Source organism: Rhinolophus sinicus, chromosome 4, assembly GCF_057876585.1.
Source record: "Rhinolophus sinicus isolate RSI-liver-muscle chromosome 4, RSI-T2T, whole genome shotgun sequence".
Classification (NCBI taxonomy): Eukaryota; Metazoa; Chordata; class Mammalia; order Chiroptera; family Rhinolophidae; genus Rhinolophus; species Rhinolophus sinicus.
Window position 1 is genome coordinate 14,171,036 of NC_142504.1, and position 16,495 is coordinate 14,187,530.

At 36.4% G+C, this 16,495-nt stretch overlaps 1 protein-coding gene across 4 annotated transcripts in view; it reads left to right on the forward strand.

Annotated features, from left to right (window-relative positions):
• The window catches only part of HIBADH (3-hydroxyisobutyrate dehydrogenase), a 116,863-nt gene that overhangs the window by 24,447 nt on the left and 75,921 nt on the right, over positions 1-16,495 (forward strand). For 2 of the 4 annotated variants that reach the window (XM_074340919.2, XM_019726159.3), the window contains 4 exons: positions 3,334-3,494; positions 6,093-6,143; positions 12,001-12,110; positions 14,497-14,618. In XM_074340919.2, the coding sequence (XP_074197020.2) occupies positions 3,334-3,494; positions 6,093-6,143; positions 12,001-12,110; positions 14,497-14,618 (444 nt within the window). The remainder of the gene's footprint in view (positions 1-3,333; positions 3,495-6,092; positions 6,144-12,000; positions 12,111-14,496; positions 14,619-16,495) is intronic. The other 2 variants (XM_074340920.2, XM_019726160.3) reach the window with 1 other exon arrangement.

Consider the following 16,495-nt stretch of genomic DNA (forward strand, 5'->3'; position numbering starts at 1 on the left):
ATCTAGTTGTGGAGGGCGCAGCTCAGCCCCAAGTCCAATGGCCATTTTGAATCTTTAGTTGCAGGGGGTGCTGCCCACCATCCCATGTGGGAATTGAACCAGCAACCTTGTTGAGAGCTCGGGCTCTAACCAACTGAGCCATCCAGCCGCTCCTCAGATCATTTTAACGTGACCACCTGACTGAAGGTGGAGTGGGAAAATTAACTAGCATCATATACAGAAATGGGAATGAAAGTTATTTTTATTATTGCCCCTTTTCGTGTATAAGAAATCTGCTTTCAAAACAACACATAACATAAATAAAATGTATAGTGGCCTTTTTTCCCCTGTATGTAGGCTTCTAGGGTTGCACATGAAGCTCTGAAAAGATGCACATGGCCCTGGACCCAACGTTGACCTTAAACTTGTGTGGGGAGAATATTTATTTCTAAAATAACTTGATTCAAACAATAAAGGCCTTTACAGAGTAAGTCACCATTCTTAGTTTAGTAACTCTTAATATTAAGCAAACAGAATGCTAATAAAATAATATGTGATAAAATAGAACACAAAGCTGTATATTACAACATAGTCTCATGACATAATGAGAAAATGCATTCAAAAGACTGATTATTTTTATGTAGTGAAATTAACTTTTTCCCTTATGACTGTATACATTTTTGGATTTTCCCGTTTTCTACAAGGAAATGCATTACTTTGATTTGGGGGGAAAAAATCTTTGGAAATGTAAAATAATTAACTTATTGCCAATTTTTGATGTTGAAACTTGGAAAAGCCTGATTTTTGGTAGCACTTAATGTTACCAAGATATGGATAACTTTGCCCATGCCCTATTAAAGAAAGAGGACATAATCTGTAAAATCTATAAATTTAGAAACTAAGTTTGCCAAATTTTCTAACTAGTTTCTTTACCAGTCAGTGCCACCTTTGTATAGTATTGAGTGATATTCTGTCACCTTGATTTTAGCTATGGTCTGACTACTATTTCCACACTTTAATGTGTGTAACTTACTTAAAGGACGATGTATTATTTAAGTTTAAAAGTTTTTAGGGCAATGATTTTATTATACTCATTTGAATTTCTCCCTTTTTAGGAGGATATTCTTCTATAATATATTGTCCAAGCACACCTTCTAATGTATCACCTTAACTAAAAGCTGTTATTTTCTGAGACAGGGCATTCTCCTAAAGTAGTCTCTATCACTTCTTCTAACATCCTGGCTCTTAACCTGCCAAGTAAAAATGGGTCATTTGGCATATAGGATTTGTACCCCAGTGCTACTTCTTGACCATTGACAGTAAAAGTAGCAAATACTTACTGATTGTCGAGTGCCATGCACTGGTTAATGCTTTACTTGAATTATCTCAAGTAGTCTTTACAATAACCTCCTGAACTAGTTACTCTGGCTGATAAAAATGTCTAGAGAAGTTAAGTAACTTTTCAGTTCAAGGACGTACATCTAAGAATTGACCACTCCTGAAAGGAATCTAAGTCTTCTAAACTCAAAGATGTTCTTAAATATTATCACCATCAGTAAATAACCTCTTCTCTTTAAAATAATAATAATAATGATAATGATAGTAGTGTCATCTAATTTTATTACCCTTTCTCTAACTTTGCCACAAACAAAGATGAAGTGAAGAGAACTAAGCCCATCGCTGAAGATTTTTATATCGGCCTGTCTAGAATCTGGGCCTCATTATTTTTTACCTCAACTTCAACAACAAACATCAACACTCCACTTCAGGTCTTCTGTGATTTCATCACTAGGAATTGCTATCCTGTAGTATTTCAGAAGCTGAACTAGTTTTCTGGTTGCTATAACCCTCCTCTGATTCTTGTTCTACTGACCACAAATATTACTGACCATCATCGAACCTCTTGTGGAGCAGAAAATCAGATCCAGGATTCCAATTACATCTGTTACACTTCTGTTAAACTGAATATTGGTAAGGTGATGATGCACAAGGATGACACCCATATTTAATGGAAATGTTAGAGATGAATCATCAGGTTAACAGAAATTATATATGCTTCTAACCCAAGATGACCCCTATATCTTAAGCATTAGGGCTTCAAATAATTTGCTTTTAGGAAATCTCATTGCATTTAGATTAAGTTGAAGGAAAAACGGGGGTCCATCAGTTGAGAGGACTTGAAACTTAACAGGGTGACTGTGGTTAGTTGGTACACTATATGGTTTTAAAACTGGAGTCCTTGAGAGAAAAAGAAAAAAAATACAGTGAGAAACAATAGGGCAACAGGTAAGTGGAGTGATTTCTCTTTCATTAGACTGAGCTTTTTGAGGGCAAGGCCATCACTTGCTTGTGTCGATCTCATCTGTGAGTTCTGTCAAAGAACTTCATGCAGTAAATATTTGTTGAATGGAATTCTGAATCTAGAAACAAATCTAGAAACAGAAATTCTGAATCTAGAAACAAATATCTAATGTTATTTTCATGGTAATGCAAAACTCTGTCTTGCAAAAAGCATTACATCGAATTGTGCGCCACAGTGTGATTTCAAATAGCCTTTTGTGAAAAAGAAGAAAATCAGATTAAACCACCATACAGCTTTTATCAAGAATGATTTTCTTCTATTTTTTCTGTAAATGAAAGTGCCCAGAATCCTGAGTGTTCCTCTTGCCACTTAAAGCCCATGGAAGTGTCCCCCTCCTCCTAAAACCCCATTTATAAACTGGTAACTTAGGGTTGAAATGCATTCTCCTGGCTTAACATTGTATTTACATTGTTTTTTATACCATTGGAGGGGATGGTTTCTATAAATGTGAGGGTGGGAAGGTAAAAAATCTGCTCTGTTCTTGGATCTTGTCTAAGAGGTTTTATTGAATACTTTCACTTTTTTAAATACACATTATTAAAGGAGATAATGTAGATATGAGGAATCTAGAATATTTCACATAATAGGTAAAGTACGTAATAGGTATTTCATAAATGATAACATTTTAAAGTTTATTGTTAAAAATGGTAAAGGAATGTTCTGGAGATAGAAAAGAGATTGCTTTAAATTTATGATTGTTTCCTGCAGAACTTAATAATTTGAAGTTAGTCTGCCCGCACAATTGTTGCTATCTTTAAATGTGATTAGATCATTAGTTTAAAAGACTAACCTTTAAAGTCTTTTTAATAGAAAACATCTAAGTAACAGTCAAACAAACCAACCCATAGATACAGAGGACAAGCTAATGGTTGCCAAAGAGGAGGGGTAAGGGGATGGGTGGAAAAAAATAACAGTGGATTTACTAATGTTGGACGAATGTTTACAATAAAAAATGTTATCTGCTCCCATTGAAAGTAATGCATTGAAATCAGTGTGTTCTAGGTCAATGGCCTCTAAGACTCCAGTTGGCTTCATTGGACTAGGCAACATGGGGAATCCAATGGCAAAAAACCTCATGAAACATGGCTACCCACTCATTATTTATGATGTGTTCCCTGATGCATGCAAGGAGTTTCAAGATGCAGGTGAACAGGTACGATCTTTCCTTAAGATGTTTGAAAATGATGTTTAAAAATGAATATACATTCAAATAAGTGACAGCTTCTTAGAAAGTATACCCAATGGAGTTGTTAATTTTATTTATATATAACATATGTGTGTGTATATACATATATATGGGACCATGTATTAATAACTGAATTTAGAGTTTTGGTTTTTTGAGATATGAAGGAAATTCTGTTTGTACAAGTTGTAGAGTGGCAACTGAAGGCTGACTGTCATCCCAGAACTGGGAAAATAGTAAAAAAATTCCTGAGAAACAGAAAAGGTGAGAGAAAAAATGAAACTAAACAGTCAACTTTTGGATAATAGACTTGAAATAAATATGGAGAAATGCATTGCCTTGGAAAGAGCAGGTTTAGGCCGTCTGTGGAACTGGCTGTTGTCCAGCTCCTTCCCTTCCAGGGTGTGTGTGCCATGTGGCCATGGCAGCGGTGTTGTATGAGGACATGAGCGTCATCTTGGAACTTGCGGGGTAGGGTTGCGGCTGCTGATGCCCATACGATCTCTGCATACTGACACTATCACCAGTTTAGCAAAGCCTACAAATTGTGATGAGTTGAGAGAAAAAGAGTTTCCTTCGTTTTTAGTAAAATATGTGCTACATTGGGTGAGAGGGCAGTTATGGAACTTCTCTCCAGAGACTAGAGATTTAGCCCGATAGCAGAATAGGTAGGATTTATCCAGATGAAGAAGGGATAAAGAAGCAATTTTCTTTCCTTTCTTTCTTTCTTTCTTTCTTTTTTTAAGTGGGGAATATTGGGGAACACTGTTTTTTCAGGATGTCAAGTCGTCGTTTTTCAATCTAGTTGTGGGGGGCACAGCTCAGCTCCAAGTCAAGTCGTTGTTTTCAATGTAGTTGTGGAGGGCGCAGCTCACTGGCCCATGTGGGACTTGAACCAGCGACCTTGGTGCTACCAGCACTGTGCCCTAACACTGAGCAAACAGGCCACCCACCAGCAGCTGAGCTCCAAGCTCAAGCTGTTGAAGAAACGATTTCCTTTAGAAGTAGAAGCCTCAGTCTCCAGGTTTCTAGAGCTTTCTACTTTAGGTCAGCAGATACGGTTGAGTCCCTACCGTATATCTAGCAATCCATCTAGTGCTGTAGAGGATAAAACAGGTTGAGGTGGATGTGGCGAGGTATTAAATGTGTCTCAAATCGCAGGACTAAGTAATATTACAAGGAGGTTTCTACTAAAATTGAATTTTGACTATAATAAAGTGCTGAAACAGTTTTTGAGGAGGAAAAATAAGTAACTGTTAAAAGTCATTTCATTTCTGGTAGGGAACTGCGTCAATATTGTGTATAATCTTTGCTTACCTGCAAACAGAAATGATGTAGTCTGAAATGAAAGTCAGGAGACAAAACCTCTCAGATTCCTAAAAATAGAAGGTTCCAGGACACAGACTCAATTATTAGATTTTCCTTTTTTTTCCCCTCTTCCTTGACACATATAAATGGGTGTGAGAAAGGAGAGAAGATGGGTTCTGGGTAGCGGCTCCTCCCAGGTTAGTAAAGAGTGAAGACTTGTTTTAGCTTCTTGTCTGCAGTTCCCACCTCGGCCCCCAGTACATGGTGGGAAAAGATCTGTGTGTGGTTCACACTGAAGCAGCAAGCCTGGGAGACAGAAAGCTCTTTCCCACATCCCCTCTCCCTCACATCTCTGGTTCCCTGAAGAGTCTCGACTCTAAGAGGTCCTCTGAGTATTGATTATAATAACAGCAGTGGTGGGTGGGAGAATGTGAAACTTAGATGAACGAAGGGAGAAGGATAAAGGGTAAAAAAGCTTTGGGCCTGAGGGGAAGTTATCATGTCATAATAAAATGAAAATATTTGTTCATAATGATTTATGCTGACAGCTTAAAAAAACGTTTTGAACACTGGTAATGGCATTTGAACATTTGAACGTTGCTAAGAGTGCTGCATTAAAAAGTAGCATTAATTTGGATCAATAAGTTCTCATATATGAAAATGTCAGTATTATTTCATGGTTATATTTAGTTTTTTAAAATGTTGGATAAAAGGAAAAATGAGTTTCAGTTTCATTCTACTAGACGTAGACAAGACAGAGAAATGTAGGTGAAAACCTTGAAATTTCTTTCTATTGTGCATAAAAGTGCAATGAAGGGATTAAGGAGTCAAAACTTCAGAATATATTTGAGTTTGCTCTTACATTTTAAGGACAGGTGTCCCCTTCTTCCCATAGTGTTACTACGTCAAGTGAAGCCAATGAAATGGCAGCTGGAAAAAAAACAGGTTTCCCCCTACCCCCAAAGATTGTAGAATTGCCGGCTAGTCGATTTCTAATGTCTACTTTGTTTGTAGTGTTCAGGGAGAGAAAGTACCAAAATAAGCATATCTGGGTCAAAAAGCAATCAACTAGTTCTAAAGATCTCTGGACATCTTCTTAAAGAAGTACTTTCTCTTTTCTTAAAAGCAAAAACTGGGGATTTATCATCTCCTATAACCGAAGAGTTGGGAGGGAGTGACCTGACCCTAAGCACAGCTGAATTTGGGGTACAGATATAATCTGATTCCTTTCTGTCTGCCTGTCGGCTCTGCTTTTCTCAGGCAGGCTCCCGCCCTCCCCTCAAGGTGCAAGATGGCCATCTGCAGATCCAGGTAAAGAAATACTTTGGAATCTTCCTTACCTGGAGGTTTTTATTCAGGCTCTACCTAGTGGTAAAAAATACTATATGGGACTGTAGGGAATGAGAACATGTAAATAATGTTTTCCATGACTGATTGTATTTAACTAACTTATTTATACCTGTAAATGTTAACCTATTCTAATAGGGAATTTATAATTGGTTAAATATGTTATTTGTGGTCACTGCCATAAAAAATTGGGGCATTCTTCTTTCCGGATCCCTTTATTATATCCTTACTTCTGTTGAAAACTAAGATTTAATCTGTAGCACATCATTTCAGCTTCTAGCATCATTTCTGAGAATGTAACCCATGATGATTATCAGGTCTTTGTGTATTAGAAATCATGACTCACTAAACTGCGAATGTAGTGCCGGTAGTTTAAAAACATAAACCCAGGAACCAGATTGCCTGGGCTCAAATCTCAGCTCTACCCTATACTGCCTATGGGACTTCAGACGGTTTATTTCACCACTCTATACTTACATTTTCTCATCTTGTAAAATGGGGATAGTAATAGCACTTTTGTCTTAGTCCAGAGAACCGGGCACATAGAAAATGCTATTACTGCTACTGTATTCCCCGAAAATAAGACCGGGTCTTATATTAAGTTTTGCTCCAAAAGATGCATGAGGGCTTATATCCAGGGCATGTCATCCTGAAAAATCATGCTAGGGCTTATTTTCCGGTTAGGTCTTATTTTTGGGGAAACGGTATTACTACTATTGTTACAGTTTTTGTTGTATTTCACCTGAATCTTTACTCTCCAACACATAGAAACACCACTGTCTTGGTGAGCACTGAATCCAGAGTGCTGTGGAAGAGAACTGTAGACATTTTTAAATGAAAGAATGATGATAAAAATTAAAACCAAACTAGGAGATTGTGATTTGACAGCATCCCTGCTTAAAAATATATGCTGCAGCATCCTTTCCGTTCCACTTTTATTTCGCAGAAGATACCGATTATTCTTTATAAGCGTTAGTATCAAGGGCATGTGACTTGTCTTCATTTTCATTGTCCAGGAATTTCCTTGGAGATGGCACTGATCTGTGCCAAAAGTCTTGCACCATTTCTGCATGAGTTTTCTGGTTGACCTAGACTTAATTAGATTCTCTTTTGTTTTGTCTTTAAAAACTTGGAAACCATCCTGTTGTTCCTGGGCTGTAAGGCTGAACATGTCTGGTTAAGTAATTCTCTTGGGATCTAACCTGGCATCCACTCGGGTCTTGTTAAATGAGAACTTTAAAAACCTCTTGCTGAGTGGGCTCCGTCAATGTTGACCAAATATTTCAAGATGTAGGCACAAACTGTTTTTGTCAGTTTTTCAAGTGTCCTGTAATTTTGAAGTAACAATTTGCTTCTCTACTTGGAAAGATTGAAAAATTGGAAAGAATGAAAAACACTGAGTGGCAGGTTTAACCAAAATCTTGTTCATCTTGCAAGTTTCTCTTGCCCATTTACTTGGAAGCAGTGCTGAGCTTGACTTAAGTGACTGTTTTTGTCTAGTAGAGACAGTGAAATTTTTCTCTTTATATAGAGCAACTAGTGAACAGTTGTTTCCTTCCAGTGGATATGTACAAAGGGGTGCAGTTCCTTCAGGTTGCTCTGGGCCTGATGCCCCATCCTTCTTCCTTCTCCCTACCCAGCAAAGCAGATTTCGTCTTTCATCTACCCAGTCTTCTACTCTTTGTATTGCACACCTGCCACTGATGTGTACTAGCATATAGACGAATCTAAATCCAGAGAAATTGGCTGCAAAAGCTTTTAAAGACTGTAGATAACATGATACACAAGGGAACCTATCTCCTGTAGTTAAAATTGAGATAATGAAAAAGTAGAGCCATCTTAGTTCATACTGGCATAAAAATGAGGCCATTGGAATTAGCAGGAGCTCTTTCTGGGATGGTCGTGACAATCAGAGCAGAGCCATGGCCAGAGTCAGCCAGGTCGGTGACTGTCCACAGATGTGGAGGGGTAGGAGCCGTGCTATATATTTGTACTGAGTCATTACAATGCCTTTTATCCCACAGAGGCTGTACCTTCCTAGAACTTAAGGTTACTGAATAGGAAAAATGTCTTTGCCTAAGTTTCCTTTCTACTTTGGAGCTAGAAACCCTTAAAGATAACCCAAATCACTGTTCTTATTTTATTGACTCAGAAACTGAGGCCAGAGAGGTTAAGTGATTGGCACAAAATCACACGAGCTGTAACTAAACCCGTAACTAAACCCGGGTCTCTGTCTTCCCACATAAGTGTTCCTTTTACTGATCCATGCTGTCTTCTATTCAATTAGCAAATGCAATTGAAGAGACTCTAATTAGTTTGGCTCCTAAAGGCTTTTGTGGTTAGTGTCAGACAGGCAACAAGGTTTTTCTCCCCCCCAGCTTTTGAGTTGTGGCCAACTTTTGTCAATTATTTCAGAGTCTTGAAGTCATCACATGGAAGGCAAGACGATTTGAATAGCTGGACACACATGTCTGTCTATCTGTCTAATAAATATGCCTTGTGTAGTGCAAATTAGAGACTGTTGTCATAATGTACCAAATGTATATAGTCATTGGATATGGAGCATTTGTGGCCAGTACCGTGGTGACATTCCAGCTATCACTATCATTGTGTGTATTTTCCAGACCTGTGAGCTTTGACACTACTTTACTGTATAATTGAGGGGTTAGTGGTCCTCTGGCAACCCAAGCATCCCAAGAAGCAGATGCTAGGGAAGCAGGGGGCTGATTGGCCACCCCATGCACTTGGCAGTTGCATGAGTTGTCATTGCCAATTCATGGGCGTGAGAAGCTTGGAGGTGTGAAGCATCCTTAGATCAGTGAGCTAATTGTTGGTGCCCCTGAGGGCACTTCTCAAGGAGTTAGCTAGATGGAATTGAATTTTCTTCAATGGAAGAGCCTCTCTCAATTCCTAAGAGAAAGTCTGACATTGACCGTTAGACCTCAGGGCTGAAAGATGTGGCGAGACGGAGCTGAGCTAGAAGGAAAGGATGCCAACGTTCTGCATGGTGTTTATTGCTTCATTTCAGTAGGATGAAGGGGCGGGCTCTCTGTGTAACTCGTGTGCTTGCTACGGTCCAGGAGTAGAGACCTGTGACTCCTACACCTTTTCCTCTTCTTATCTCTTCATCTTACTGCCCTGTGTTTTTCTTGATTAAACTTCAACTGTTTGCCAGGAAATAGTTGCCTCTTTTTGAATCTCAGTATTTATTTAGGAGTAAGAAAGGTTTTCACTTAACTTAAGTATTTCTTTGTAATTGGATGGAAAATTTTTTTAAAAAAACTGTTTGTGGCAAATGCCCATTATATCAAAATGCGCATGTTGAATGTGCCACTTTCTAGACTCCAAAAGGCTGGGTTGCCTATAGGATGAAACAATGAAAGAGAGAGAGTACCTTTTTGTTTTGTTTTGTTTTAGGGTCTAAGATGTTTTATGTTATCATTTAATATTAACAAACAAAATGCCAGAATACTTGAGTATCTGAATTTTAAAGTATGACACATGAAATTATATTAAACCCACATTTATCTAGAATTTGATTTAGAAGCTAATTGTCTGTGATGGATAACTGAAATGTAATTCTAGCTCATAATATTTAGGTTACACACTGTGTTTGGTTTCCCATTCTTTTACTTTCATTAACTGCACATCAAAGACAGAAAGAAAACATTATGTATACTTCCACCTCGTGAAAAGCAGAGGCATTCCCATTCCTAAGATGCGTACGTGTCACTTCACATTTCCTAGAAGAAAATATGTCAGTTTTTAACATGTATGTCAATCATTCTATGGAGAAATCTTCGATTATTCTCCTGATAGTTCTTTGTCTTTTTTTAAAGAGGAAAGGTCTTTATAGGAGCTTTTGTGACAATTGGGGTGATGGATTCTTTCTGTTAAGGGAGAGTTTGAGTCAAGGAGTGAGCTCCTGGCCTCTTCTGACTTCTTTGGTTGCTAACTGGCTGGCCAGGTGGATCAAGGTGTGCATATGAGAGCAAGTAGGGGTTGGGAGAATGTGAGTGAAGGTGCACACACCCACGCATGATGTGCACACACAGGATGGTTAGAACAACTGTAGCAGCTTCGTGGTCGTCATTGAAGCAGAAATGAGGGTTGGAATGAGAGCATACCTTGCTGCCTTATTTATGTCTCGTGTGTGTGTGTGTGTGTGTGTGTAATGTAATGTGTGTATATAAATGTATATAATATGAGGTATGATCAAATAATATGGTAAATGTTTAAATAAAAAGAGACACTTTGGCATTAATCTCCCTCAGAATACTCCCCCTCACTTTGAACACTCTTATCCCATCGTTCCACTTTCTGAAGCAGTTCTGGAAATCCTCCTTTGTGAGTGTCTTTAGTTGTGCTGTCATGGCTGCCTTGATGTCCTGAATCAATTCAAAATGTTTACCTTTCATGGTCATTTTGACTTTGGGGAAGAGCCAGAAGTCCCACGGTGCCAGATCCAGTGAATGGGGTGGATGAGGACACATTATAATGTTTTTATTTAACAGAAATTGCTGTACCAGAAGCGATGTATGACACGGAACTCTGTCATTATGGAGGGTGATTTACGGGACACTTTAAAACACACCTTCTCTCAACCGTACCTCACTCCTGACTGACTGCACTGAACAAGTTGAAACTTGTCACACACTGTTACTAAGGTTCGATGCACCACTTCCTGTATTGACGATCCCTGCCTTTCCGTGGATGGCACTCGGCAGCAGCATTCACCGTATTTTGTGATCACAATGGAAAGGCTCTGTGTCACACATCACTTCTGGTGTAGCAATTTCTGTCGAATAAAAACATTATGGTGTGTCCTCATCCACCTTATTCACCAGATCTGGCACTGAGCAACTTCTGGCTCTTCCCCAAAGTCAAAATGACCATGAAAGGTAAATGTTTTGCATCGATTCAGAACATGGAGGCAGCCACGACAGCACAACCAAAGACACTTACAAAAGAGGACTTCCAGAACTGCTTCAGAGAGTGGCAAGAATGATGGGATAAGTGTGTATGAAGCGAGAGGAAGTATTTTGAGGGGGATTAATGGCAATGTGTCTTTTACTGTAATAAATTTTTTAAAATGTAAACATTCAGTGTATTTTTTGATCACACCTCATCTCGTGTGTGTGTACACATGTTTGTGTGTGTATATATACCTATATATACATACGTACTTTCCATACGCGTTCTGGTAGCTCGCACTGTCATCCTGGTACCTCACGCTCGCAGCCTTCATGAGCACCCCCACAGTCAGGCAGGAAGTGCTCATGTCCTTGTCCTGACGTTTTCTTGTCTGAAACAGGCTGAATTTTTTTTTTTTTTTCACCCTTGAAAATAGAGACTGGAGCAGGTGGTGCTTGGGACTTGATCATTTTATGGGGGATTTTGCCACCCATTGAAATCACTGGTAAATCCTGTAGTTTGGCTACCAGCCCCTATTGTACTAGAATGTTTTCCTTCGTCAAAGCATCTACCAAAAAGTATGCAGTTTAAGAATTCTAGTTGGAGGAAACCATGAGAAGTGTGTCTGTTCCCAGGACTCTTGGGTTTTGCCCTTTCCCCTCAATTCACTTCACACTTTTTAAAATAAACAGTAAATTTGATTCCATAGAAACTGCATCTGTGTGCGTATAAGGAATGGACTCCCTATTTTAGGCAGTAAGCTTTTTCTTTTTGTCATTTGGAAACAAGGAATAGTTTTTATTCACTGTCACTGTTAGCCGCATGCATAAAAAGCAGATCCTATGTGTGCTCTAGAAACTGCTTACATTTTAATTTAAGTAATGTGCCTGTTCAATTTTTTTTAAAGGTAGTGTCTTCCCCAGCAGATGTAGCTGAAAAAGCTGACAGAATCATTACGATGTTGCCCACCAGTAATAATGCAATAGAAGCTTATTCTGGAGCAAATGGAATTCTAAAGTATGTATTTCTCAACTGTGAATATTTTCTTATTTTGATAGTTCATGCATTTCACATTGTTAGACCTATTAAGAAATTACAATGGTGTTTGTTAAAACTTTCCATACTGTTTTCTTATTTCTTAGAAGTGAATGGTGTGGTTTCTCTCTCATTGTAAAGGGTTTGTTTTTTCACTAAAGCCAAGTATGTGACTTTTGGGAATACATTTTTTTTTTGCTTCTGTTTCTTTAACTCTTGCATTAAACTTATGCTTTCATTGGTAGCATGTTTAAGAGTCTTTTAAAGCTTGCATTTTAAACTGTACAAATGTTACAAGCATAATATGGTTTATAGAAATTCAGGAAAAGGTTTCTATGAAAAATAAAACCAAATATTGGAAAGAACACCATTATTTAACATTTTATTATATAATAAAAAGTTATTGTATGCTCTGTGGGTTAGTATATCTGTAGTAAGAGCTTTAAGAAGTTGGAATTAAAGGTTAGCAGTAGCTCTTTAAATAAAATATAATTTAGGTCATAGTTTCCTAGCCAGTGCTTAGCTTCCCTGGCTTCAAGAACTTTTTGGTTAATGGCTGCCTATTGCCAAACCCTTGTGGTTGTGTTAGGATGACAGTGGTCAAATTCCCAATTTAGTTTTTTGGTCTTACTGGTTACTGTTCCTAAATTGTTTTGTTGTTGAATTTCAGCAACGAGCTAGAACCAACCGGTAAGCCCTGTAGACACATGAAGAACTGAAAAGAAAGGGTTTAATTTCATGAAGCTGTAATACGTGAAATTAGAGGGTTTTGGAAATTGAATTGCTTTGGAAAACTAGCAAACTTGGAAGCAAAAGACACTTGGATATGAGGCAGCCAACTGATAAGATAAATGTTTAGCTTTCAGGGAAGGTTGAAAGACACTCCTTTTGGATGGAGCCCTTAGGCCCACTGTGTGTGTGGTCCTGAGGCAATTTAGCTGTTCCAGTTATGGCCCTGCTTTACCTCTCAAGGAAAAGTTACTAAAATCCTATGTTTATTAATATCCTTTACTAAGGAATATGGCAGCCAACTACCAGAGCAATCTAGTGGAGGGAGTGCTTCGAAAGAGTTGGACTTTACATTGAACTATACTTTGCTTGTCATGGGTGGTTCTTTATTTTCTTCTGGGTCAGGATTATTTCCCCAAACCCAGTGTAATTTTTGAGATGATTTCCCATTTGCTTAAAAATTTAAGAGCTTAAAAATATTAGTATCACAGAAGACTGGTAAACTTAATTCTTATTTTTTAGGTTGTATAAAGTGAAACTCTACGTACTGAGATGATCTATAATAGAGTATACTCTTTTATTTTTTTCCTGTGGAATATAACCAGATCAATTTATATGTCTAGAATTGTTATAAGCATTTTGTGTGCTTATTTTTCGCTATAGGAAGATTTTTCTTTTTTGTACTTCGTAACAATTGTTATCTATTTACCCCTTCAATGTTTATATTTGTTCACTTATACTTTTCCAGTCATACTTATGATTAAATGTCTTCTGGGTTAGTTTATCTGTAATAAGAACCTTGGGAAATTTGAATTAAAAGTTAACCATAGCCCTTTAAATTATAATGTAGGTCAGAGTTTCCTAGTCCGTGAAGATAGGCATAGAATCTAGATTATAAGGGAACTAGCTAGGTATACAGTCTGTACTTACAGTACAAACAGCAATGTTTTACTATAAGAATGCCATTAAAATATTGATGTAAAATATGAAATATGAAAAGACTGCTTCCCCCCTTTACCAATGCATGTATATAAATTTACCATAAAGAACAAAAAGACTGTGAGATTTGCAAGTCCATTCCTATAGTTTCCTTTCTGCCTGTTTGATATTTTATTTTGTCTTTAAAAAGTTACAGTTATTAAAGAATATACTATCCTAAAGCAAATGGCTAAATTTCATGGATATGTGAAATGACATAGATATGTGAAATTTTCAATACAACTTTTTAAAGACAAATCAGTTACTTTTAAAAGAGACTCAGCTACAAACAAAATTGTAAATCCTACCAAATACCTTTTTTGAAAGTTAATAGGTATTTTAAATTGCTTAAATCTTAGCTTACCTGTATTATTATGGTTAGTGTGTATTTCACCTAAAACAAGAATTTATACCATATATTTTATTAGATTATTTTGGTTTGTTTGAAAGAGTTTGTGTTTACTTTGAGTTGTAATTGATCTGAAAAATGAATTTGAGATTTTGAAGCAGTTTTAATAATGTTTTTAATACCTGGCACCTATTAGCAGATTCTGATTCTATAGGTCGTTGCATGAAATGTTTATTCAGCATTGTAGACTGTATTTTTAAAACTACAAAACCGTGGTTTTTGAAAAACTGTATTTTTATTTATTTTACTTAGAAAAGTGAAGAAAGGCTCACTGTTAATAGATTCAAGTACTATTGATCCTACAGTTTCGAAACAATTGGCCAAAGAAGTTGAGAAAATGGGAGCAGTTTTCATGGATGCCCCTGTTTCTGGTGGTAAGTGATACCTAAAATATATACACACCTATTTCTGTTTGTCAAATTAGTGATTCATGTTTTGTGATACCCAAGATACACCAGTCATTTTTAGAGCTGTTAAAAGGACTCTCAATTCCCTCATTAAAAGTAAAAACAAATCTAAATGCCTTATTTTATTTAGTACTCTCATAATACATTGCTTATTCTAAATTCAGATAAAAGGATGTCACAACTTTGAAGAGCTGTAAATTTTTGGTCCAAATCGCCGTGGGTAGGGATAGATCAATTCCTAGAAAATTTAACTTTTCAGAACAGATTTAAGAAATAATTAGCTTGAATATTCTTATAACTATTAAAGAAATTGAAGAAGTAGTGAAAAAGAAAAAATTATTTCACACACACAAAAAGTTAGGCCCAGGTGATTTTACAGGTGAATGTTACCAAAATTTCAGGGAACAGATCATCTCAATTTTATACAAACTTCCAGACGATAGAAAAAGAGGAAATGCTTTCCAATCACTCTACAAGACCTGTAGAATAACTCTGATACTTAAACCAGACAAATATTATGAGAAAAATTATAGATCTTTATCAGTCATGAATACAGAAGTAAAAACTTAAAGTATATTAGCAAACTAAATTCAATCAGGTATAAAAGAGATCAAACACTACAACTAAGTTTGGTTTATCTCATATATGCACAGATGGCTTAATATTAGAAAATCTATATAAATAGTACATGTTAGTGTATTTAAAAATCATACGATCATCTCAATCAGAGCAAAAGCAAACCCACTTATAAAATTTTAAAAGCTTATTATTATATCAAATATTAATAGTAGATATCTAGGCATTTTGGAATGGTGGGATTATGGGTATTTTGATTATCCATAATTTTGAAATTTTCCAAAATTATTGTGTAATCAAATATGATACGTGTATACACACACATGCATGCATACATATACACATACATACATATGTAATTATAACAGTATAGTAGTAGACAGTGGAATAACATTTTAATTCCAGTTATATTAAATTTGATTGTAGACTTTGGAATTAAGAAATAACAAAATACATTAATTTAAGTCAGTTTTTATTTTTTCATAAAGAGCCTAGTGATCTTGTTGTAAAGGTATCTTATATCCCATAGCATTTTGAATGTGAGTGGAGGTGTAAATAATTCTTAGTCCCTCTAATTATTGAATTGGTTAAGTATGATTTAGGTGTAAAGACTGATGAGGTATTGAAACTTTGATGACAAAATACTAATGAGCAGTTTTAAGCTTGGTATTGGTGTGGTTTTTTTATAGAATGGAATTAAACTGAACAGTTTTTTCTTCTTTGGTTCTGTAATTGAATTTGAAAATTGATGGGGTGCATATGATCTTGCTATTGGTTGATCTTCTTTTCCTTCAAGAGTGTAGCCTGAAATTATCATTTGATAATAAAAACTACCAGTTTGATTTTTAAATGTTATTTCAACTTTTAAAATAGTCTTCTTTGTGATAAAACTTTGAAATTACTCTTTTGTGCCTATTAAACTATTGTTAAACCCTAGTTTGTAGTTTTAGGGTACAAAAATGCTAGTTTATAATAGTGGATACACCTGAATCTGAACTGTATTATAGATTGAAAGCTTTATGTAGAGGTGGCTTGTGATAATTTATTATTTGACACATGATCATTAATGTAATTTGTAATACAAGTATATAACAAGCTTCTATTTGTCTTCTCATAGTTATTATTTTTATATTTTTAATATGGTTAACAATAGCTCCACTTTCTCACTTACAATAAAGGAAATTTTCTGTAAGTTAAACAGGCTGGTTTAAAAATCATTACATTTTAACTAAATAAAATTAAGGAAAAGGGACCTACGTAAATAAAGC